Raw genomic sequence first — 23,879 nt, 5'->3', positions numbered from 1 at the left:
TGGGGAGAACGTGCAACCTCTACATAGACAGTCGCCTGAGGGTGGAATTGAACCTGGGTCCATGGCGCTGCGAAACAACAGTGCTAACCATTGAGCCATCATGTTGCAGGGAACGAGAGACAGTTAAGGAATGAATAGGTTCACTCAAGGACAAAGAAAGGAATTTGTGTGTGGAGCTGGAGGAAATAAGTGAGGTCTTTAAGGAATACTTTGCATTGGCATTCACAAAGGAGAATGACATTGTACATGGTGATTCTCGAGAGCAGTTTGTTGATATTCTGGGGCACATCGGTTTAGAAAAGAAAGTGTTCTAAGTATATACTCTCGCCCATATAGCCCTGCACCAATAAGTGCCCTGCCCTTAAATGAATCTGAATCTCTGATCTCATGCCAGATGTATATCTGCAATAGTCCCTTGTTCACAAATGTGTTTGTGATTTTAGCATTGTCTTCAGGTGTGGACCTTAGTTAATTAGTTGAGGGCTAGAATGTTCTCAAATTTAGAGTAAATGGTGCTGTTCAAGTATTAGAACACAAATCGGCACAATATGTCCAGGAACAGTGTATACAATAGCACATGGTAACTATAGCACTGTTGTTTATTTAAAAATACATTTGTTGCTGTCAAAGTTACCATGAACTAGTAACCATTATTTCAGCAAAAGTGCAAATATAAACAGAAAAATACATTTTTCCGAGCCACTATATTCCTTTCTTAGGAAACCATGCTCTCTCAAAACTGCTGCTCCCATTGACAGTTATCTATAAATAATTGCACAAGAGTTAAGAAGTTAAAGCAAATACCAAAGAGGAATTCTTGGGCGGATCCAATAGAATAAAGATAGGAAACGATAATGTGAAGTGAAAAGCAAGAACAAATTATTCATAACTAGTCACAAGTTTACTTAACAGAATATTAAATCGCAAGATAAAATTTAATTCAGTTAATGTTTTAACTGTTAATACTGACATTTACCAAATAGTCATGAAGCTTTTGAATTTTTCAATTGTCTAATCCATACAGTGGGACTAATGTTCTGTTCAGCTTACTCTGAGAAAATTTAGCGCCGGGAGCATTGAGAGTTAAACAGTTGAAATTATTTGTTAGGTTATATTCTTGAGTGGGTGTCGGATCTTACATGGTGCAGACCATGAATCTTAAAGCCCTCGTTGGTGGATCATTGTATTTTATTTTCTTACTCCATATCATTATGTTACTTGTAGAACTCTGTTGATTTCAGCTTGAATCAACGTTGCCCTGGATCAAACTGATACGATCCCAAATAAATGAAACTTTTCCATCTCCTGATCCAGTCCCTGGGAAGTATGATCAAATCATTTTCCTTAAAAGAGAGCTGGATAAATATTTGAAAGTGATGAAGTTAGAGGGCTATGGGAATGAGGCTGGAGAATGCGATGAGCTGGATAGAGACACAATGGGTTGAATGGCCACCTCTGTCCTGTAAGATTCTATGATTCTGTAAATCCCAGAATCTTTATGCTCTCAGTTGCAGCTTCTCTCACCCATCCTCCCCATCTAGCATTTTCTCTATCCTCACCACAGGCCCAGTGTCCAGTGAAGGACTACACTCCAATGCTCTGCAGTTGGATCAATGTGATCATATTAAAGGTGCTATCTTTTCTGCCCCTGGTGGTGAGCCGAGGTGGGGATGGGGTGGGGGTGGGGGGGGGTAGTTCTGGGTGGTTGGGGGGAGTGTTCGGTGGGTATTTCTGAGGGTTTGACGGAATTTTGGTTCCAGGAGCAAATGAGGGATTTTGCAGAAAGTAAAAGGAAAACTCATTTGTATGGATTGTAGATTGGTCAGCTGGAAGAATGTTGAGTATACATCAAGAAACTTTGTTTGATTGGTTGGATATGACAGTAGAGTCCCAGAGGGGTCTGAGAGGAACCTTTAGCATCAATGATTTCAATATCAGGAGTGAAGCCACAATGGCTCAATTTACAGACTACACAAAGATAGGTAAGAAAGTATTTGTGAAGAAGACATAAGCAGCATATTGGTAGAATCAAAGTGTTACAGCACAGAGGAGGCCATTCAGATCATCATGTTTGTACCAGTTCTTCAAAATGAGCATCATAGCTTAATCTTCTGCCTAATCTCTGCATCACTGCACCTTGTTTCTGATTCAGTAATTGCCCAATGCCCCCCTTGAATGCCTCAATTGAATCTCCCTCCACCACATTTCCAGGCAATGCATTCCAGGCCTAAATTACAGTGTGTGAAGGTTGTTTTTCTTTTCTTGTATTACATGTTTTACAAATCACTTAATACCTATGTCCTTTTCTTCTTAGTTCTTTTTACAAGTGGGAAAAGCTTCTCTCTATCTACTCTACCCAGTCCCTTCATGATTTGAAAACCTTTATCATATCTCTTGTTAACCTTCTCTTGAAGGGAAACAGTCCCAACTTCTTCAATCTATCCTCATGACTGAATTTTCACTTTCCTGGAACAGTTCTTGTAAACTGTTCCTGGACCCTCTCCAGTGCATTCACATCCTTCCTATAATGTGGTGCCCACAACTGTACACAGTACTCCAGGTGTGGTCTAATGAGTGTCTTAGAACATGGACCATAGAACCATAAAGCACAGGATCGGGCCCTTAGGCCCATGATTTTGTGCTGAACATGACACTAAACTTCTGCTTGCCTTTGAACCATATCCCTCTGATTCTTGCATATTCATGTGCTTATCTAAAAGTCTCCCAAAGGCCTCTATCATATCTATCTCCTTGTTTCAGATATTTCAACTCTGGGGAAAAGATTCTGACCAATGACCATATCTATGCATCTCCTAATTTTATAGACTTCTATCAAGTCTCCCCCCGGCTTCTGCTGCTCCAGAGAAAACAACCTGAGTTTTTCTAGCCTCTCCTTATAGCCTAGGGCGGCACGGTGGCACAGTGGTTAGCACTGCTGCCTCACAGCACCTGAGACCTGGGTTCAATTCCTGACTCAGGCGACAGACTGTGTGGAGTTTGCACGTTCTCCCCGTGTCTGCGTGGGTTTCCTCCGGGTGCTCCGGTTTCCTCCCACAGTCCAAAGATGTGCGGGTCAGGTGAATTGGCCATGCTAAATTGCCCGTAGTGTTAGGTAAGGGGTAAATGTAGGGGTATGGGTGGGTTGTGCTTCGGCAGGTCGGTGTGGACTTGTTGGGCCGAAGGGCCTGTTTCCACACTGTAAGTCTAATCTAAAATCTAATCTAGCTCATGCCCTCTAAATCAGGCAGCATCCTGGTAAACCTCTTCTGCACCCGCTCCATAGCCTCCCATCCTTCCTGTAATGTGGTGACCAGAATTGGACACCATGCTCTTAACCAAAGTCTTATACAGCTGCAGTGTGACATCCTGACTCTTCTACTCAATTCCCTGACCAATAAAGGCAAGGATGCCATATGCCTTCTTCACAATCCTACCTACTTGTGTGGCCACTTCCAGGGAGCTAGACATTTGAACCCCAAGATCTCGCTACATCAATGTTGCTCAGGGTCCTGCCATTAACTGTATACTTTTCCTTAACACTCGATCTCCAAAGGTGCAGCACCTCACACAGATACGATTAAACTCCACCTGCCACTTCTCCCCTCATTTTAAAATTGATTTATATCTCACTGTATCCTTTGACACCCACCTACACTATCCACAACTTACACTTCAAGCTTTAGGTGTAGGTTTGCTCACTGAGCTGTAGGTTTGATATCCAGATGTTTCATTACCTGGCTAGGTATCATCATCAGTGGTGACCTCCAAGTGAAGCGAAGCTGTTGTCTCCTGCTTTCTACAGCTCAGTGAGCAAACCTACACCCTAAACCTCAACCTGAGCTACAAACTTACACAAACCTTGCAACTACAAGCTTACTAGCCCAGCCATCTGTGTTTATATATGTCACAAACTGCAGAGGTCCCATATGGATTCCTGCGGAACACCGCAAGTCACAGATCTCCAGCCTGAAAAGTACCCTTCCACCACTACCCTCTGCTTTCTGTGGACAAGTTAATTCTGAATCCAAGTGGCTGAGTCACCGCGGATCCCATGCACTCTTGTACAAGCTCAACATCACCACCTCCCTGCTCTTGTAATATATGCCCAGTTAATAAAACCAAAAACACAATATACTTTAACTGATCTCTGCACCTGTCCTGCCACTGTAGTGACCTGTGCATGTATGCACCCAGGTACCTCTGCTCCTGTACCCCCTATTTTGTATTTCTTTCAATTTTGTTCCTAACAAAATGTATCATCTCACATGTCTGTGTATTGAATCTCATCTGTCACCTACCTGGCCACTCCATCAACTTGTCAATGTCCTTTTGAGTTCCCCACTGTCCATTTCATAGTTTACAAGTCTTCCAAGTTTTATACTATCCGCAAACTTTGAAATTGTTCTCTGTACAAAAAGATCCAAATCGTTAATATAAATTAGGAAAAGAAGGGGTCCCGATCCCAACATTTGGGGGACCCCACAACAAACCTTTCTCTAGTCCAAAAGATTGACCTTCTCTGTTTCCCCTCAGTCAGCCAGTTCTGTGCCAAGTTGCCACTGTCCATTTTGTTTCATGACTCACATCTTGTCCTCTCAAGTTTGTTGTGTGGCACTGTATCAAACACCTTCTACATCAAATAGCATTTTTTTCATCAACCCTTTCTGTTATCTCTTCAAAAAAAACTCCAGAAAATTAGTTAAACACTATTTCCCTCTTAGAAGTTGCACTGAATTTTCCTAATCAACCTAACTTTCCCTTTATGACTATTAATCTTATCCAGAGTAATTACTTCTAGAAGTTTCTCCACTACCCATATTAAGCCAACCGGCTTCTAATTGTTGGGATCATCCTTACATCCTTTCTTGAACAAAACTGTATGTTTGCAATTCTCCAGTTTTCTGGCACCTCAAGTCTAGGGAAGACTGAGATCATGCCAGTGCCTCTGAAATTTCTACCCTTATTTCCTTCACAATCCTTGGATGCATCTCATCTGGTTTTGGTGCCTTGTCAAGTTGAAGTGACTACTTGTTATTAATGTGGCAGTTCCCTCCTCTCAAAAGCAGTATCCTCATCTTTGATAAAGACAGATGCAAAGTATTTGTTTTGAAATTGAAAGCAATGGATCTGTTGTTGTGGTTCTGCTCGCTGAGCTGGAAGTTTTTGCTGCAAACGTTTCGTTCCCTGGCTAGGGAACATCATCAGTGCTGTTGGAGCCTCGTGTGAAGCGCTGCTTTGATGTTTCTTCCGGTATTTATATTGGTTTGTTCTTGCCGCTTCCGGGTGTCAGTTTCAGCTGCAGTGATTTGTATGTGGGGTCCAGGTCGATGTCTGTTGATGGATGTTCTTGCCGTTTCCGGGTGTCAGTTTCAGCTGTAGTGGTTTGTATATGGTGTCCAGGTCAATGTGTCTGTTGATGGAGTTTGGGGATGAATGCCATGCTTCTAGGAATTCTCTGGCTGTTCTCTGTCTGGCTTGTCCTATGATAGTGGTGTTTTCCCAGTCAAATTCATGTTGCTGGTAGTCTGAGTGTATGGCTACTAGAGATAGCTGGTCGTGTCGTTTCGTGGCTAGCTGATGTTCATGGATGCGGATTGTTAGCTGTCTTCCTGTTTGTCCTATATAGTGTTTTGTGCAGTCCTTGCATGGTATTTTGTAAACTACGTTAGTTTGGCTCATGCTGGGTATTGGGTCCTTTGTTCTAGTGAGTTGTTGTCTGAGCGTGGATGTTGGCTTGTGTGCTGTTATGAGTCCTAAGGGTCGCAGTAGTCTGGCTGTCAGTTCTGAGACGCTCCTGACGTATGGTAGAGTGGCTAGTCCTTTTGGTTGTGGCATGTCCTCGTTCCTCGGTCTATCTCTTAGGCATCTGGTGATAAAGTTGCGTGGGTATCCGTTTTTGGCGAATACCTTGTATAGATGTTCCTCTTCCTCTTTTCGCAGTTCTGGTGTACTGCAGTGTGTTGTGGCCCTTTTGAATAGTGTCCTGATGCAGCTTCGTTTGTGTGTGTTGGGGTGGTTACTTTCATAGTTTAAGACTTGGTCTGTGTGTGTTGGTTTCCTGTGTACCCTTGTGGTGAATTCTCCGTTGGGTGTTCTCTCTACTAACACGTCTAGGAATGGGAGTTGGCTATCCTTTTCTTCTTCTCGTGTGAATCGGATTCCTGTGAGTGTGGCGTTGATGATTCGGTGTGATTCACCGAATCATCAACGCCACACTCACAGGAATCCGATTCACACGAGAAGAAGAAAAGGATAGCCAACTCCCATTCCTAGACGTGTTAGTAGAGAGAACACCCAACGGAGAATTCACCACAAGGGTACACAGGAAACCAACACACACAGACCAAGTCTTAAACTATGAAAGTAACCACCCCAACACACACAAACGAAGCTGCATCAGGACACTATTCAAAAGGGCCACAACACACTGCAGTACACCAGAACTGCGAAAAGAGGAAGAGGAACATCTATACAAGGTATTCGCCAAAAACGGATACCCACGCAACTTTATCACCAGATGCCTAAGAGATAGACCGAGGAACGAGGACATGCCACAACCAAAAGGACTAGCCACTCTACCATACGTCAGGAGCGTCTCAGAACTGACAGCCAGACTACTGCGACCCTTAGGACTCATAACAGCACACAAGCCAACATCCACGCTCAGACAACAACTCACTAGAACAAAGGACCCAATACCCAGCATGAGCCAAACTAACGTAGTTTACAAAATACCATGCAAGGACTGCACAAAACACTATATAGGACAAACAGGAAGACAGCTAACAATCCGCATCCATGAACATCAGCTAGCCACAAAACGACACGACCAGCTATCTCTAGTAGCCATACACTCAGACAACCAGCAACATGAATTTGACTGGGAAAACACCACTATCATAGGACAAGCCAGACAGAGAACAGCCAGAGAATTCCTAGAAGCATGGCATTCATCCCCAAACTCCATCAACAGACACATTGACCTGGACACCATATACAAACCACTACAGCTGAAACTGACACCCGGAAACGGCAAGAACATCCATCAACAGACACATCGACCTGGACCCCACATACAAATCACTGCAGCTGAAACTGACACCCGGAAGCGGCAAGAACAAACCAATATAAATACCGGAAGAAACATCAAAGCAGCGCTTCACACGAGGCTCCAACAGCACTGATGATGTTCCCTAGCCAGGGAACGAAACGTTTGCAGCAAAAACTTCCAGCTCGGCGAGCAGAACCACAACAACGGATACCCGAGCTACAAATCTTCAATCAGATTTTAAGCAATGGATCTGCTTTGTGAGGAGATTCTATTGCAGTGGAATCAGTCAGTGCAGGAGGAGACCATTTGGTCTTCATGTTTTGCTTCCCTAATGTAATCTCTACAGATTCCAGCATTTCAACTTCATAGCCATGCTATCTTTCAGTGAGTTTGGTTTTCTGCCTAAATCCCTTTTTCAGGTAGCAGTCTCCTGATCCCCATTCCCCTTAAACTAATACAGAGCTAAGGAACAGCTACATTGTCAGAGGTTTGAATGAGGTGTCAAATCAGGGTTTAGAAAAGGAACTGTTGAACATACTGCACTGTTCTGGTATCAGTTATAAAGAGAAATGAGTTAAAGTCTTTATTCTGCTAAGAGGTCATTGACCTGAAATGTTAACTCTATTTTTTGACTCAGACACTGCCAGAGTTGTGATTTTATTTTCCATTTCAAGTACCTGCAGTATTTTGCTTTTGGTTGTTTATCTGAGGCTCCTGCTATTCCTGATTAAAACAAGATATCCCACAGCACGACTCTGTGAGAGAGAGAGGAATGAAACATGGTGTTCTGCCAATCATCAACACACACAGATGATCTGATCATGAATTATCACATTACTGTATGACATCATAGATTGGGATTCCAATGTTGCAACAATGGCTACCCTTTAAAAACATCCATTCGCTGTAAAGCATTTTGGAATATTCTAAACCCATGTAAGAAGTCTTCAAATACTCTCTAATCCTTCCATCAATTACTTCAAAGTTCTACCCTTGATTATTAGTCTTGATGCTAATTGAAATAGTTCCTTCTTATATTTCATCCTAATAAGTCCATTCACCTCGACAAATCTCTCTCAGCCACCTTGGTCCAAAGGCACAACAAAGCTGCACTGAGGGAGGATGTTCCTGGAAATACATCCAGGGAAGTTATTTGGGTGGAACTGAGAAATAAGAAAGGGATGATCATCTTATTGGGATTGTGTTACAGACCCCCCAATAGTCAGAAGGAAATTGAGAAACAAACTTGTAAGGAGATTGTTTCCGTTAGGCGAGGAGACTAGGACCTGTGGACACAGCCTTAGAGTTAGAGGGGGTCAATTCAGAACAGAAATGCGGAGGCATTTCTTCAGCCAGAGAGTGGTGGGCCTGTGGAATTCATTGCCGCAGAGTGCAGTGGAGCCCGGGACGCTAAATGTCTTCAAGGCAGAGATTGATAAAATTTTGATGTCACGAGGAATTAAGGGCTACGGGGAGAATGCTGGTCAGTGGAGTTGAAATGCCCATCAGCCATGATTGAATGGCAGAGTGGACTCGATGGGCCGAATGGCCTTACTTCCACTCCTATGTCTTATGGAGATCTCAGCTATCTGTAAGAATAATAGGGTAGTTATGGTTGGGAATTTTAACTTTGCAAACATAGACTGGGACTGCCATAGTGTTAAAGGTTTAGATGGAGAGGAATTTCTTAAGTGCATATAAGACAATTTTCTGATTCAGTAATGTGGATGTACCTACTAGAGAAGGTGCTAAACTTGACCTACTCTTGGGAAATAAGGGAGGGCAGGTGACTGAGGTGTCAGTGGGGGAGCACTTTGGGACCAGCGACCATAATTCTATTTGTTTTAAAATAGTGATGGAAAAGGATAGACCAGATCCGAAAGTTGAAGTTCTAAATAGGAAAAAGGCCAATTTTGATAGTATTTGGCAAGAACTTTTGAAAGCTGATTGGAGGCAGATGTTCGCAGGTAAAGGGACGGCTGGAAAATGGGAAGCCTTCAGAAATAAGAGAACAAGAATCCAGAGACAGTATATTCCTGTCAGAGTGAAAGGGAAGGCTGGTAGGTATAGGGAATGCTGGATGACCAAAGAAATTGAGGATTTGGTTAAGAAAAAGAAGGAAGCATGTGTCAGGTATAGACAGGATAGATTGAATGAATCCTTCGAGTATAAAGAAAGTAGGAGTATACTTAAGAGGGAAATCAGGAGGGCAAAACGGGGGCATGAGATAGCTTTTGCAAATAGAATTAAGGAGAATCCAAAGGGTTTTTACAAATATATTAAGGACAAAAGGGTAATTAGGGAGAGAATAGGGCCCCTCAAAGATCAGCTGAGCGGCCTTTGTGTGGAGCCACAGAAAATGGGGGAGATACTAAATTAATATTTTGCGCCAGTATTTACTTTGGAAAAGGATATGGAAGATATAGACTGTAGGGAAATAGATGGTGACATCTTGCAAAATGTCCAGATTACAGAGGAGGAAGTGCTGGATGTCTTGGAATGGTTAAAAGTGGATAAATCCCCAGGACCTGATCAGGTGTACCCGAGAACTCAGTGTGAAGCTAGAGAAGTGATTGCTGGGCCTCTTGCTGAGATATTTGTATCATCGATAGTCACAGGTGAGGTGCCGGAAGACTGGAGGTTGGCAAACGTGGTGCCACTGTTTAAGAAGGGCGGTAAAGGCAAGCAAGGGAACTATAGACCGGTGAGCCTGACCTCGGTGGTGGGCAAGATGCTGGAGGGAATCCTGAGGGACAGGATGTACATGTATTTGGAAAGGCAAGGACTGATTAGGGATAGTCAACATGGCTTTGTGCGTGGGAAATCATGTCTCACAAACTTGATTGAGTTTTTTTGAAGAAGTAACAAAGAAGATTGATAGGGCAGAGCAGTAGATGTGATCTACATGGACTTCAGTAAGGCGTTCGACAAGGTTCCCCATGGGAGACTGATTAGCAAGGTTAGATCTCATGGAGTACAGGGAGACCTAGCCATTTGGATACAGAATTGGCTCAAAGGTAGAAGACAGAGGGTGGTGGAGGAGGGTTATTTTTCAGACTGGAGGCCTGCGACCAGTGGAGTGCCACAAGGATCGGTGCTGGGCCCTCTACTTTTTGTCATTTATGTAAATGAGTGGGATGCGAGCATAAGAGGTAGAATTAGTAACAGATGACACCAAAATTGGAGGTGTAGTGGACAGCGAAGAGGGTTACCTCAGATTACAGCAGGATCTGGACCAGATAGGCCAGTGGGCTGAGAAGTGGCAGATGGAGTTTAATTCAGATAAATGCGAGGTGCTGCATTTTGGGAAAGCAAATCTTAGCAGGACTTATACACTTAATGGTAAGGTCCTAGGGAGTGTTGCTGAACAAAGAGACCTTGGCGTACAGGTTCATAGCTCCTTGAAAGTGGAGTTGCAGGTAGATAGGATAGTGAAGAAGGTGTTTGTTGTGCTTTCCTTTATTGGTCAGAGTATTGAGTACAGGAGTTGGGAAGTCATGTTGCGGCTGTACAGGACATTGGTTAGGCCACTATTGGAATATCGCGTGCAATTCTGGTCTCCTTCCTATCGGAAAGATGTTGAGAAACTTGAAAGGGTTCAGAAAATATTTACAAGGATGTTGCCAGGGTTGGAGGATTTGAGCTACAGGGAGTGGCTGAACAGGCTGGGGCTGTTTTCCCTGGAGTGTCGGAGGCTGAGGGGTGATCTTACAAAATTATGAGGGGCATGAATAGGATAAATAGGCAAAGTCTTTTCCATGGGGTCGGGGAGTCCAGAACTAGAGGGCATAGGTTTAGGGTGAGAGGGGAAAAATATAAAAGAGACCTAAGGGGCAACTCTTTCATGCAGAGCGTGATATGTGTATGGAATGAGCTGCCAGAGGATGTGGTGGAGGCTGGTACAATTGCAACATTTAAGAGGCATTTGGGTGGGTATATGAACAGGAAGAGTTTGGAGGGATATGGACCGGGTGCTGACAGGTGGGACTAGATTGGATTGGGATATCTGGTCGGCATGGACGGGTTAGACCAAAGGGTCTGTTTCCATGCTGTACATCTCTATGATTCTATCCCCATGCCCCTAAACAAATCTCTCCTTCAGTTCAGTTTCTGGTCAGTGGTAGCCCCCAGGATTCGATAGTGGACATTCAGTGAAGGTAATGTCTTTGAATGTCAAGGGGCGATGGTCAGATTCACTCCGTGAGACTGTTGTTTCACTCCTCCTTCAACTCTTCTGTGCTTTTTAAGTTCAGTTTTGAATGTTAAACAGCTTATATTTTTGGCATTGCATTCTGAAACCAACCCAATCTAGTCCCACCTGTCAGCACCCGGCCCATATTAATGTGATTTTGAAGCTACATGTTTTGCAATGAATCAACATTTTGAATAAAGTTAAAAGACGTGATAATTTTGTCAATCACTCCTTCATCTCTTTCCTACTCCTCCCTGGCTGTTTACTTCCATTTTATAGAAGTTGTGATTTAGCACCAAACTGGCAACCCAACATGTTATTTTTGGGAAGTTTCTGGAATTGACCATTGTGTACAAGGCCTTTGAAGTTTTAAAAACACTTTCCTAACCCCCATAATTTGTGTGTGATTTATTGTATTAACATACCTTCTCATTTCTACTTGTTGGAATAACAGCTGTAATTTGCTCAGGGGGCTTTGCAAGATGAGCAGCAATAATATTTTATTCCAACAGTAACATACCTGTATTTTAGGAAAATTTTTCATGTTGCTTCACAATATTTACTGAAGCATAAACATTGCAGGATATTAGGATGGGTAACCTGAGGCTTATCCAGGGTATGTTTGAAAGAAAATTTAAGGGAATAGATAGGGAATTTCTGAGCATTGGTACATTGACAGTAAAGATGCTGCAGCAGGGAGTGAAGGGAGATGTGGGACTGCACAGTGTGGACTGCAGTGGGATCAATGGACCTAGGAAAGAATTCACACTCAGCTTTGCCTGCTGGGTGTGGAGGTAAATGCTCTCTTTTTACAAGGCACAGCTTAATGCTGCGGGATTTCATCCGGTTATAACCAAAAGAAGAAAACCCACTAGCCCTCCCCTCAAACTTCATGCGCACATTTCCCTGCCTTGATCAGCCACCTCCATGGTATCATACGCCAAACAGCCACCCATCCTCCTCTTGCACCCTCTATGTTAATTAATAAAGTTAATTCACATACCACACTCCTTATAGAAGCAATTAGTTCCATAGTAACAATGAAATAGATGCTTTTAATTTTTTTTTAATGAAGCCATTCATTGATAACTTTAAGGATCTTGTCAATGTCAGAGGGAGTTTGGAATCAGGTCCTGATCATCATCATCATCATCATCATCATCATTTAGTTCTCTACTGTATGTAAATCCAAGCAATAACAGCAGAATCTGATAACAATTAACAGCAGTTGCAAGGTCAGCTGGGTGTGTATCAGAGTAGTTAACTCTGAAGGTGAAATCAATGATTTCAAAAGAAGATTTTCAGATGTTAGAATAGTTTAAAACTGAGTTGAGATTTTTTCTGAATGTGTTTATGTAGCTGTGTTCTTAGTGCCATTTTAGCTATGTGTACGTTACGAGGTAACTGCAAGGTTAAAAATAATAACTGCAGATGCTGGAAACCAGATTCTGGATTAGTGGTGCTGGAAAAGCACAGCAGTTCAGGCAGCATCCGAGGAGCAGTAAAATCGATGTTTCAGGCAAAAACCCTTCATCAGGAATAAAGTCAGAGAGCCTGAAGCGTGGAGAGATAAGCTAGAGGAGGGTGGGGATGGGGAGAAAGTAGCATAGAGTACAATAGGTGAGTGGGGGAGGGGATGAAGGTGATAGGTCAGGGAGGAGAGGGTGGAGTGGATAGGTGGAAAAAGAGATAGACAGGTAGGACAAGTCCGGACAAGTCATGGGGACAGTGCTGAGCTGGAAGTTTGGAACTGGGGTGAGGTGGGGGAAGGGGAAATGAGGAAACTGTTGAAGTCCACATTGATGCCCTGGGGTTGACGTGTTCCAAGGCAGAAGATGAGGCGTTCTTCCTCCAGGCGTCTGGTGGTGAGGGAGCGATGGTGAAGGAGACCCAGGACCTCCATGTCCTCGGCAGAGTGGGAGGGGGAGTTGAAATGTTGGGCCACGGGGTGGTGTGGTTGATTGGTGTGGGTGTCCCGGAGATGTTCCCTAAAGCGCTCTGCTAGGAGGCGCCCAGTCTCCCCAAGGTAGAGGCGACCGCATCGGGAGCAACGGATACAATAAATGATATTAGTGGATGTGCAGGTAAAACTTTGGATGTGGAAGGCTCCTTTAGGGCCTTGGACAGAGGTGAGGGAGGGGGTGTGGGTGCAGGATTTGCAGTTCCTGCGGTGGCAGGGGAAGGTGCCAGGATGGGAGGGTGGGTTGTAGGGGGACGTGGACCTGACGACGTAGTCACGGAGGGAACGGTCTTTGTGGAAGGTGGAAAGGGGCGGGGAGGAAAATATATCCCTGGTGGTGGAGTCTTTTTGGAGGAAAGAGGCGGAAATGTTGGCGGATGATTTGGTTTATGCGAAGGTTGGTGGGGTGGAAGGTAAGCACCAGGTAACTACAAAGATGAACAGGAAGACAACTGATATAAACCAGATCCTGGAATAAAGATAACCGTGCATACTTTGGGTGCAGGACCAATCAAATACAAAACTTCTCAAATGAACATTAATCAGACAGTTACTGTACATTGGGCCATAGCTGAATGGGTGTTTGAATAATTTAGAAAATATTTGAAGTTTGAATTGTTTGGCTACAGCACAAAGTTAGTAATGAAACTGAAGAGCAAATTTCTACAGTTATTGTTGTGTTTGTAATGTAGTTACAGAAATCTACAAATTTTGTAACAGTTATTTGTCTGCTCAGGTATTGTTCACTTATTTGCCAAATTACTGATGTTTCATGGGAGAGTGGTCGAGCTGACGTTGTACAATTGTTCATTCACATCTGAAAAGGGAAAGGATGCGTTTACGATTAGGTTTAGGGGACCAATCCGATCAAGATTTTAACCTGAAATACAAATCTGGATTTTATATATATAAGAAATGGGTTGAGCTGCGCCAAGCCATTCCCAATTTCACTGCCATACTGGGAATGTGCAAGCTCCAGCTGATTTCTTTTTCCTAACTTGGCATTCCCAGTAAATGCTGGCAGATAAGTTCTCTGACTGTGGGGATGAGGTGGGGTGCCTCTCAGTTCTGTAGTTTGAAATCCTTCACCATCTCCCAGAGCAGGCTTGCCTCTGCAGACAGTTTGTAATGCAAACCTTCCTGAATGGGAGTAGAGCCTTTCACAACTTACAGTGGGTTTGGCCTCATTGTATTTTTTAGATTAGATTCCCTACAGTGTGGAAACAGGTCCTTTGGCCCAACAAGTCCACACCGACCCTCTGAAGAGTGACCCACCCAGACCCATTTCCCTCTGATTAATGCACCTAACACTACAGGCAATTTAGCACGAACAATTCACCTAACATGCACATCTTTGGACTGTGGGAAGAAACCAGAGCACCCAGAGGAAACCCACACAGACACTGGGAGAATGTGTAAATTCCACACACACAGTCACCCGAGACTGGAATCAAATCTGGGACCCTGGTGCTGTGAGGCAGCAGTGCTAACCACTGAGCCACCGTGCCGCCCTTTTGGAAAGGGACAGGGGAGTAAATCATCACGGAAAACAACAAGGTTTTGAAAAATGCTGCTTTCAGTCTCTTTTCTCTTCGAGTATTTGCAGGGATGTGGGTAAAAATGTCTTTCCCACACAACTTTCTTAAAAATTATAGAATGTAAAAATATATGGAATATGAGCAGGAGTAGGTCATTTGGCCCCTCAAACCTGCCCTGCAATTCTATAAGATTATGTCTGATCTGCTTTAGTTTCAACTCCTCAACCATATTTTTGCATTGGTCTTCAAGGTGGTAGACACAATTAACATTAAAAAGAAATCCGATAAACAAGGTGGCAAGGGGAGGTAAGGTCTTGTGACATGAGAACAAAGTATATGACAAATGAATGGGACTGACGGCAGATAATTCACCAAATCCTGATGGCCCACCATTTTAAAAGGGAGAAAATTGATTTTGAAAGTAAACTGACAAAAAATATTAAATGAAACAGCAAATGGTTCTGCAGGTATGTAAAAGATGTGGGTGGGATCCATGGAGGATATGACTGGGGAATTAATAAAAAGGAAGAGGGAAATTAAAAGGTTTTAATTTTTAAAAGGAAGTAACTGCAGGGACATAGGAGGCATTAGCTGAAATGTTCCTGAAGTTGCTGGATTCTGAGAGGGTTCCAGGTTGGTTGCAAAGTTTAATAATGTTCCTGCTCAAGAAATGTGGGTGACTAAGAGCAGCAAACTATAGACCAGTTGGTTTCGCTGCTCCTTGGATGCTGCCTGAACTGCTGTGCTCTTCCAGCACCACTAATCCAGAATCTGGTTTCCAGCATCTGCAGTCATTGTTTTTACCTTATAGACCAGTTGATCTAACATTTCATTGGAAAAATGCTACAGTCCATTATTAAGGAAGAAATAGCAGGTCATTAAGAAAAGCTTAATGCATTCAAACAGAATCAATATGATTTTGTTAAAGGGAAATGGTATTTCTTAAGTTTCTGGATTAGTGGTGCTGGAAAAGCACAGCTGTTCAGGCAGCATCCGAGAAGCAGGGAAATCGACGTTTCAGGCAAAAGCCCTTCATCAGGAATACATCTGTTCCTGATGAAGGGCTTTTGCCCGAAACGTCGATTTCCCTGCTCCTCAGATGCTGCCTGAACTGCTGTGCTTTTCCAGCACCACTAATCCAGAATCTGGTTTCCAGCATCTACAGTCATTGTTTTTATCTATTTCTCAAGTTTGTCAGTCTTTAAAGTTCTAACAAGTGGAGTTTATCAAAAGGAAACCTGTAGATGTGGTCTACTTGGACCTCCAGAAGAGGGATACCTACCAAAACTAAGAGACAGCAGAGACAAGAACAAGGGCAGAATCAAAAATAAGAAAAGTGATAGAGAGTTCCAACTACATCGGGTCAGCACAGTGGCTCACAACACCAGGGACCTAAGTTCATTTCAGCCTCAGGCGACTGTCTGGGTGGAATGCACTTTGGAGGGTCAGTTTGGAACCAATGGGCTGAATTCTATGATTCTAATATTGTGAATAGGACTAAAAATGATAAGACTTAAGGCTGTGTATCTAAATGATATCTGTGGAATGTTTATGGTGTCTACTACCTTGAAGCCAGATGCAAAATATTGGTTTAAAGTATCTGCCATTTCCCTCTTACTTTTTATAAATTCCCTGTCACATCCTCAAAGAGTCCTATATGACTATTCTCTTTTTATTTACCTGCAGAAGCACTTGCTCTGTGTTTTTATATTGCTTGCCAGTTTACTTTCAGAATTAATTTTCTTCCTTTCTATTAACCTTTGAGTCATCTGCCTCTGATTCTTCAAAAGAAATTCCTCTGGTTTTTAGCATTTTGTTTGTTTTAGTTTTTGATGGCCTTTGTTAACTGAGTGCTTCATCCTTCACACACAGTCCTTCTTCTTGATTGGAATAAATTTTGAGAATTATGAAATATCTGTTTAAATATCTGCCACTGACCTTCCCCTTTGTCTATTTCCCAGCCCTCTCTTGCACCACTCCTCTGTTCTAATGAACGGATTGTAATTTGGTCAGACAGGAAATGAAGGAAATCTGTTTAATCCTGACCTGTTCAGAGGCCTGTTTGAAAATTTTCATTAAAATGACTTTGTGCTGTAATAGGAAAGAGTTAAAAGTTCAGCAATAAATTCCTCTAAACCTGGCTGATATAAAATTGTATCTGTAAATTGCAAATGATTTTGCATGAAATGGAAGGTTCTGTTTGAGAGATTTATCCACATCAGTTAAACAACTGTGAGTTAAAACATTTTTCTTCCTAAATGTAGGGAAGCTGGAAGCTGGAAATGGACAGCTGGCCCTACAAGAGTAACTGAAGAATTTGGGCGTCAAACCTCAGAGTTCACTGCGCTCAAAGTCAATCTCCCTGCCTTGGAAGACAGAAACAATCCAAAATGAGCAATTCTTCAGAAAAGCTTTTCTGCTGAAACGTAATGGCCTTGTTTATGCAAAACTAAGAAAACATTTGCCTGGAGTGCTGCACCTTTTACTTTATACTGTAACTGAATTCCATGAAAGCAGAAGACAGAAAAGTGTCGCTGTGCTAATTACAGTCAGAGATCAGAGGGATCTCAGACGAGCGAGGATAATTTTTGTCAGTCATTCTGGATTGTGCAATTGTAACACCACCACCTGGCACTCAATGCTGTGGTTTCTATGGCAACAAGATGCATGTTAAGGGAGGTGGTTTAAGACTTTTTAAATTTGTCAATGAGGATATAATGTTTCCCTGTCTAAATAACTACATTTTAAAAAGAATCAGTAGGAAGCACACTTATCTTATAAAATGAGGGGATTTGGGGTTACTTTATCTGTGAATCAAAACCAGCAATTACTTAGAAATTTATTCTTTTTTGTTAACTTATAAGGCAGAATGACTATTAATAACTTGAAGCCAAAAAAAGTCCTCTATCAAAAATCAGAGACTGTCTTTCCAGTGATCTCCCTAAAGAAGTCACTTGCTGTGGTTCAGCTTGTGGTTTTGAAATTGTAAATAAATTATAATACCACTATCCTGCTAATGACAGCAGCTACATACAGGCCATAATGTGACTTTCACAAGTTGCCTATCCTTTTGATATTTTGTCCCCGCCCTCATTCTTTTGTTATTATGAAGGTGATGTTAGATTTCTAACCTGAGTCTCTTCAGTGTGCAAAGACAGGGGTTGATTTTGGGCACTGATTTCCTTTTATCTTAGAATGTGGCATTATCTGGAACCAATGGTAGAAAGCTGCAACTTCCTGGTTACAAAATGCCTCATTCTCCAGCTCCCAACCTAACCTGAGTCCAGTCTTATTGGAGCACTGCAATACTGTCAGTTCATTGGGTAATGATGCTATATTCTCTGAAGCCAACTGAGGTCTGGTTCAAGGACAGTCACTGAATTGAAGGTTCTTTGTAACTGTCACTGGATTATAACACCTCATGCGTTCTGTATTTGAGAAACAATAGAAAGGCTAAGATGAAGATTTGGACCCAAGGCTAGATTGCTGGTAGCTGAGAAAAGAGCTTTGATATATATTTATAAAGTGCAAGTTCTTTTTTTTTGAAAAACCTTGAATTGTCTGATTCTTGAGAGTTAATTAGTAAATCCAAATCAATCAATATCAGGGGCTCTAAATTCTTGAAATTGGTACACTTATCACAAGTAAATGAATATGATGAATAAAAGAAGCTAATTTCTCCAGTCTCTAGTGAAGAGACTGTCATTCCACTTTCACTGATTTTTTTGTACAACATTCTATTTTCACTGGATGTAGGGTTTATTTAAGTTTTGTTGAAATAAATGTTGGCACTAATTTTATTTCTGTAGTCTCATGAGAGCACTGAATTACCTTCAATCTATTCAAATACAAATGGACAATGTGGTATTTTTTTCAGTCATTCCGAAGCTTTCTGTAAACTCTGCAGTTAATGTGTCTTCTGTGTAATCAATTTTTCTTAAATCTTGTTTCTAGCAAGTGAATACATAATGATACAATATCATCAACAGTCGTCTTCCTGTGGAGTGAAATGTTTAATTCTGTTCACCCTCATTTAAGTGAAGCAGCTAGTATTTGAGGACGCTCCTGTTATAACATCTGCACTGGCTTTGTGAGCTCTGTTTCAATATAGGAGGGTTCTTCCTCAGAGCCAAGGGGAGAAGGGAAAACATTAATCAAAGATGTTGCTTTACACTTCCCTGTTTTCCCTTTACAAACATGCATTGGCCAGCTTTGGAACAGAAGCTTTGTATTCAGTCTTTAAATGAGCTGTCTGGAAACTTTGCACATTTCAAATATTGCACTCCTCTCTTGATTGCAGTTTCCCTCCTCCACTTGTTTGTTGGAGAAACCCACCTATATACCATTATCTACAAGTGTAAAACAGGCAACTAAGGACTTGGTCATGACTTGTCTTTCATGAATCTTTGAGTTTAATTTTGAGGATGGTCACTTGCTGGATTTTCATGATGACCATCCCCTCTAAAAGCAGAGGCTTGTGGTGCTGCCTGAGAGCTGCATGATTAAAATGATTTGTTTTCTAGATGTTGGTAGTTCGATTGGTAAGTGAACAGCTTATATTATACACTGAAAAATTAATAACAATAATCTTTTATTATTATTAATAATTAAACCAGAATTTCAATGGGCATTTATAACAACTACCCTGTTGGATTTCAGAAAAATAAATTGCACCAGCCCTCCTTTAACAATAATGGCACCATTCTGTTGATTATCCCACATCCAAATCCTTTCATTTGGCATTCATATCCTTATCTTAGATTAATGTGCAGCTACTTAACGGGCAGCACGGTGGCACAGTGGTTAGCACTGCTTCCTCACAGCGCCTGAGACCCGGGTTCAATTCCCGACTCAGGCGACTGACTGTGTGGAGTTTGCACGTTCTCCCCGTGTCTGCGTGGGTTTCTTCCGGGTGCTCCGGTTTCCTCCCACAGTCCAAAGATGCGTGGGTCAGGTGAATTGGCCATGCTAAATTGCCCGTAGTGTTAGGTAAGGGGTAAATGTAGGGGTATGGGTGGGTCAGTGTGGACTTGTTGGGCCAAAGGGCCTGTTTCCACACAGTAAGTAATCTAATCTACTTTGTCACCCCAGTGGGACATATAACTGTGTGCTTCTCAGTTCCAGAGAACTGTTTGGAAACAAAGTATTCATCATTATTTAAACATTAACACTCAATGGACCAGAATCCACTCACTGCCAAATTTCACCTGGAAATATAATTGTTTTTCTGTACAAGTTGTTAATAGTTGTCATATTCAGCAATTGATCATTTTAAATGGATATGGCCACAGGGAAAATTCTGAACTTGGCAGGTTTCAGTTCTATTAAATGATGGCTATGTCTGTGAAATTATTTGATCATTGAGGATGATTGTTCTTGCAGAGAAATGCTAAGGGTATTTTAGAATTAGCCCAACTTTTTATCTTTGAGCTAGACATAATCAAAGGCCAATAATAAAAATCAGGTTCTTTAATAGGCCTCTCACTTGCTGGAAGCATCAGTTATTTGAAAATAAATCTTTAAAAAGCACACTTGGAAACAAGTATATTCTAAAGAGACAATATTTGGCTTGCACAAATTAATTTAAAATTGTGATCATGTTCTTCAATATAAATGTACATTTTATAAAACAGATGGAGTGGGGTCAAATAGCTGAAGCCAAATTATTTGTATGTTTATTCCCAAGCTGTTTACAGGCCAAATGGTCATTTGAAGTTCTGGGGAAGAGGATGGGGGTGGCAATGACAGCATCTACTTTTTGTCCATATTACTATGCTCTCTATTTGCTGTTTAATTCCGCAATTTCTCAGGGTGCACTTAGATGTTCAAACTCACTTCCACAATCCTAAATCTATGCTGCATTAAATCTCTTCAAAGATATTGCATCGCTTTCCAGAATTGTTAATTCATTGTGAACCATTTGTTTCCTGCACAAGCATCCAATCCCTTTTCACTGGATATCTTCCTCGGACCTTGCCACATGCTTCATATGATACAGGATTCACTGTGGCTGTGGAAGTTCTACTGAGTTCTGAAAAGTTCCAAAGTTCCCAGCACCCTAAGTGCCAGTATATGATGACACTGCTTCACAATGAACAAACAGTCAGTATTCATCAGGTTTCTAAATTTTGAATCTTTGTACTAGTGGGGCTTCCCAATTTTCTGCTGTAACCTGGCACATAGGAAGGGTTCCATGGGTGTATATAACAATGTAAATGTTAAAAGTTGTTTGTTCTTTGTTTTACTTTCTGCACTGGCCAGGAATTGCAATTGTAGTTTTAATCTTAAATTCAATTTCTCAGAAAAAAAAGGGATGAGTGAGCTGATAGATGAATTAAAAACCAAATTGTAAAGCCTCATAGGTGGCTTTAAGCAGCAGGGTGAGCTGTGTCCCACCAGCCAAAGACCTAGTAAAGGAAACCCTGAGGTTGTGACATTCATGAAGCCAAACCAAAAGAATTGTATCTTTTAAACAGGAGGTTGTCATGAATACCATAATTGGAATGTTCAGGACCCTTTGAACTGTAAGTCTCAAGCTCCTATTGATTGGACCACTTCAAAGTATCTTGATTATTTGTTGCATAACTGATCAGGAATAAGCTGAATGTTTGTTCTTTTTGTCGATAACCATGTTATCATAATGATTTGATTCAAACAGAGACCCTGTGGCCCAGCTCCTTCATTCCTTCTTCTGACATGTGTATCTGTACTGCCAATTTTCTGAATCCTCACTGCAGTGTGAATGCAAAGGAATGAGAATTTACTGCACAATGTATGTTTGACATTACATTTATATTGCAGCGTAGTTGGTCATTAACATGGGCTATGGCCTTAATTAATATGAATTTAATCACTTAAGGGTATAAACTATGATTTTCAAAGTTTTTAGGAAAATATTACTAGTGCAATGATATATATATATATATATATATTTCTTTACTGTTAATAAATTAGCAAATGAATTTCCAACTTGTCTCACTTTTGTGTTTCTATCTGGAGTAATTTTAAGATGAAAAATGGGACTGTGTTTGTCCTGACCATGTACAGGATTAGAACTGAGTAAAATCTCTTTAGTTAAATGCCATGCCATCCTGAACTGTTTAACGACCTCGTCAGCTCATCTTTTGAATTAAGTAGAAGAAATTGTCACTTGATTCAAAAAATTACAATTAGGCCTTCATAATTGATGAAAACCTTAAAAGAATTACAGATTGTACATACCTTTTAGAGAAATTATATGTATTGATTATGATTGTATCCAGGTCAAATGGTGCCTGAGTTCAGAAAGACCGTGAGAAATAGGAATAGGCCAATTGATTCCTCAAACCTAATTCCACCAGGCCTGCTGAGTTTCTCCAATTTATGGTTTTGTTTCTGATTTCCAGCATCTGCAGTTATTTTGATTCTTTCCCATCCTCCAACCCCAATTGCTGTTTCCTGTCTATGAGCCAATTCTTCATCTATCTTCAATATACTACCTCCAATATTGTGGGCTGTTATGACTTAGCCTTTTGTGAGAGAAATGTCAAATATCTTCTGGAAGTCCAAATTCAACACATTTACTGGTTTCCTTCTATCCACTCCAGTTGAGACCTCCTCAAAAGCTTAAATTAGTCAGGCACAATTTCCCTTTCATTAAGTCATGCTGACTCTGCTTGATAAAACAATGAATTTCCAAATGTTTTGCTATTACTTCCTTAATATTTGATTCCAAAACTTTTTCAACAATAGATGTCAGGTGAACAGGCCTATAGTTACCTGTTTTTCTCCACCCATTCTTTTTTGAATAGGGATGTCACAATCCTCTGATACTTCTCCAGAATCTAAGAATTTGTGCTAAATTACAACCAATTCTTCCAGTATCTCTACAGCTATCTCTTTTAGGATCCTAAGATGCAAGCCGTAAGGGCCAGGGGACTTATCTGCCTTTAGCCCCATTATTTTGTCTAATATTGTTTCTCTTGTGATGGAGATGGTATTTAATTTCTCCCCCTGTATTCTTTAGTATAAATGGGATGTTGGAAGTATCTTGCACTTAAAGACTAATTGAAAATATCTGTTAAACTCCTCCACTATCTCCCCAGATTCGTTTTCTAAAGGTCCATGCTCACTTTGAGTTCTCGCTTTCTTTAAAGAAGCTCTTATTGTCAGTTTTTAAGTTTCTTCCTGGGTTGCCACCATAGTTTATTTTCTCTGTCCTTATTATCTTTTTAGTTGTCCTTTGCTGGATTCTGAGTTAATCCCAGACTTTGCAGCTATCACTGACCTTTGCCTCCTTTTATGCTTTTCTTTCAGTTTATACTCTCCTTAACCTCTTTGGTTAACTGTGATTGATTTATCCCTCTCTTAGAATCTTCCCTCCTTACTGGGATATATTTTGCTGACAGTCATGAATTTCCTTCTTAATTATCTGCTGTTGCTTGCTTACAGATTAGCAAGAACAATAATATCTGGTGATTATTACCTTTTTGGTTCTGCTTTTTAATTTAGCCCTTTAGCTGCTCATATGCCCTCAGCAGAATCTCTTTCGATCAGGTCTCTTGTCTGTTTGTATATGCCATCAACTTCTCTACAACAGAAGCTGAGATTATAGTGGTCAAATTACATTCATTACACAACTGATGATTTTTTAATGAATTGCCTATTAGTTCCAAGGATGGACAAGGTACATCTATGACATAATTGTGATTGCTCCCTGACAAACCTTCTCAGACCAGACAGTAAGGCCTTATCTTGGGCACAAAATAATGACCTGGGGTTGAGTTATTGAAGAGATCACTCTTAAGGCTGATAATATAATTTTTTTTTGATGAACTTGTTTGAAATGCACTGTCAATTATTAGCAACAATTATAGAGGAAATTGGTTTGGGAGCAGGAGGCAGAAAACAAGGATGAAGTGCTACTTATCACAATCTGATTGACAGGTTGTGATAAGTATCTCTTCCCAGAGATCAGTCCTGGGATTTCATTTTTCACAAAATCATACTCATGTCTGGGATGAAGAAACAGAGAACTGAGAATCTAGATTTGAAGATGATACTCAGAAGGAATCTTAAGTAGATCAGAACCAGAATTTGTAAAGTGTTTTAGATGTAAAAGGTCAGTCAGCAATGTTGTAAATAAAGTTTACAATGTGA

At 41.2% G+C, this 23,879-nt stretch overlaps 1 protein-coding gene across 2 annotated transcripts in view; it reads left to right on the top strand.

Annotated features, from left to right (window-relative positions):
* LOC132829841 (uncharacterized protein KIAA1522-like) overlaps positions 1-21,710 on the top strand; it is a 196,969-nt gene extending 175,259 nt beyond the window's left edge. For both annotated transcript variants that reach the window (XM_060847219.1, XM_060847220.1), the window contains exon 7: positions 17,006-21,710. In XM_060847219.1, coding sequence (XP_060703202.1) covers positions 17,006-17,049 — 44 coding nt within the window. In that variant the 3' untranslated portion in view covers positions 17,050-21,710. The remainder of the gene's footprint in view (positions 1-17,005) is intronic.
* The last annotated feature ends 2,169 nt before the right edge of the window (positions 21,711-23,879 follow it).

Source organism: Hemiscyllium ocellatum, chromosome 30 (assembly GCF_020745735.1).
Source record: "Hemiscyllium ocellatum isolate sHemOce1 chromosome 30, sHemOce1.pat.X.cur, whole genome shotgun sequence".
Lineage (NCBI taxonomy): Eukaryota > Metazoa > Chordata > Chondrichthyes > Orectolobiformes > Hemiscylliidae > Hemiscyllium > Hemiscyllium ocellatum.
This window is presented reverse-complemented; position numbering and strand designations above follow the sequence as displayed.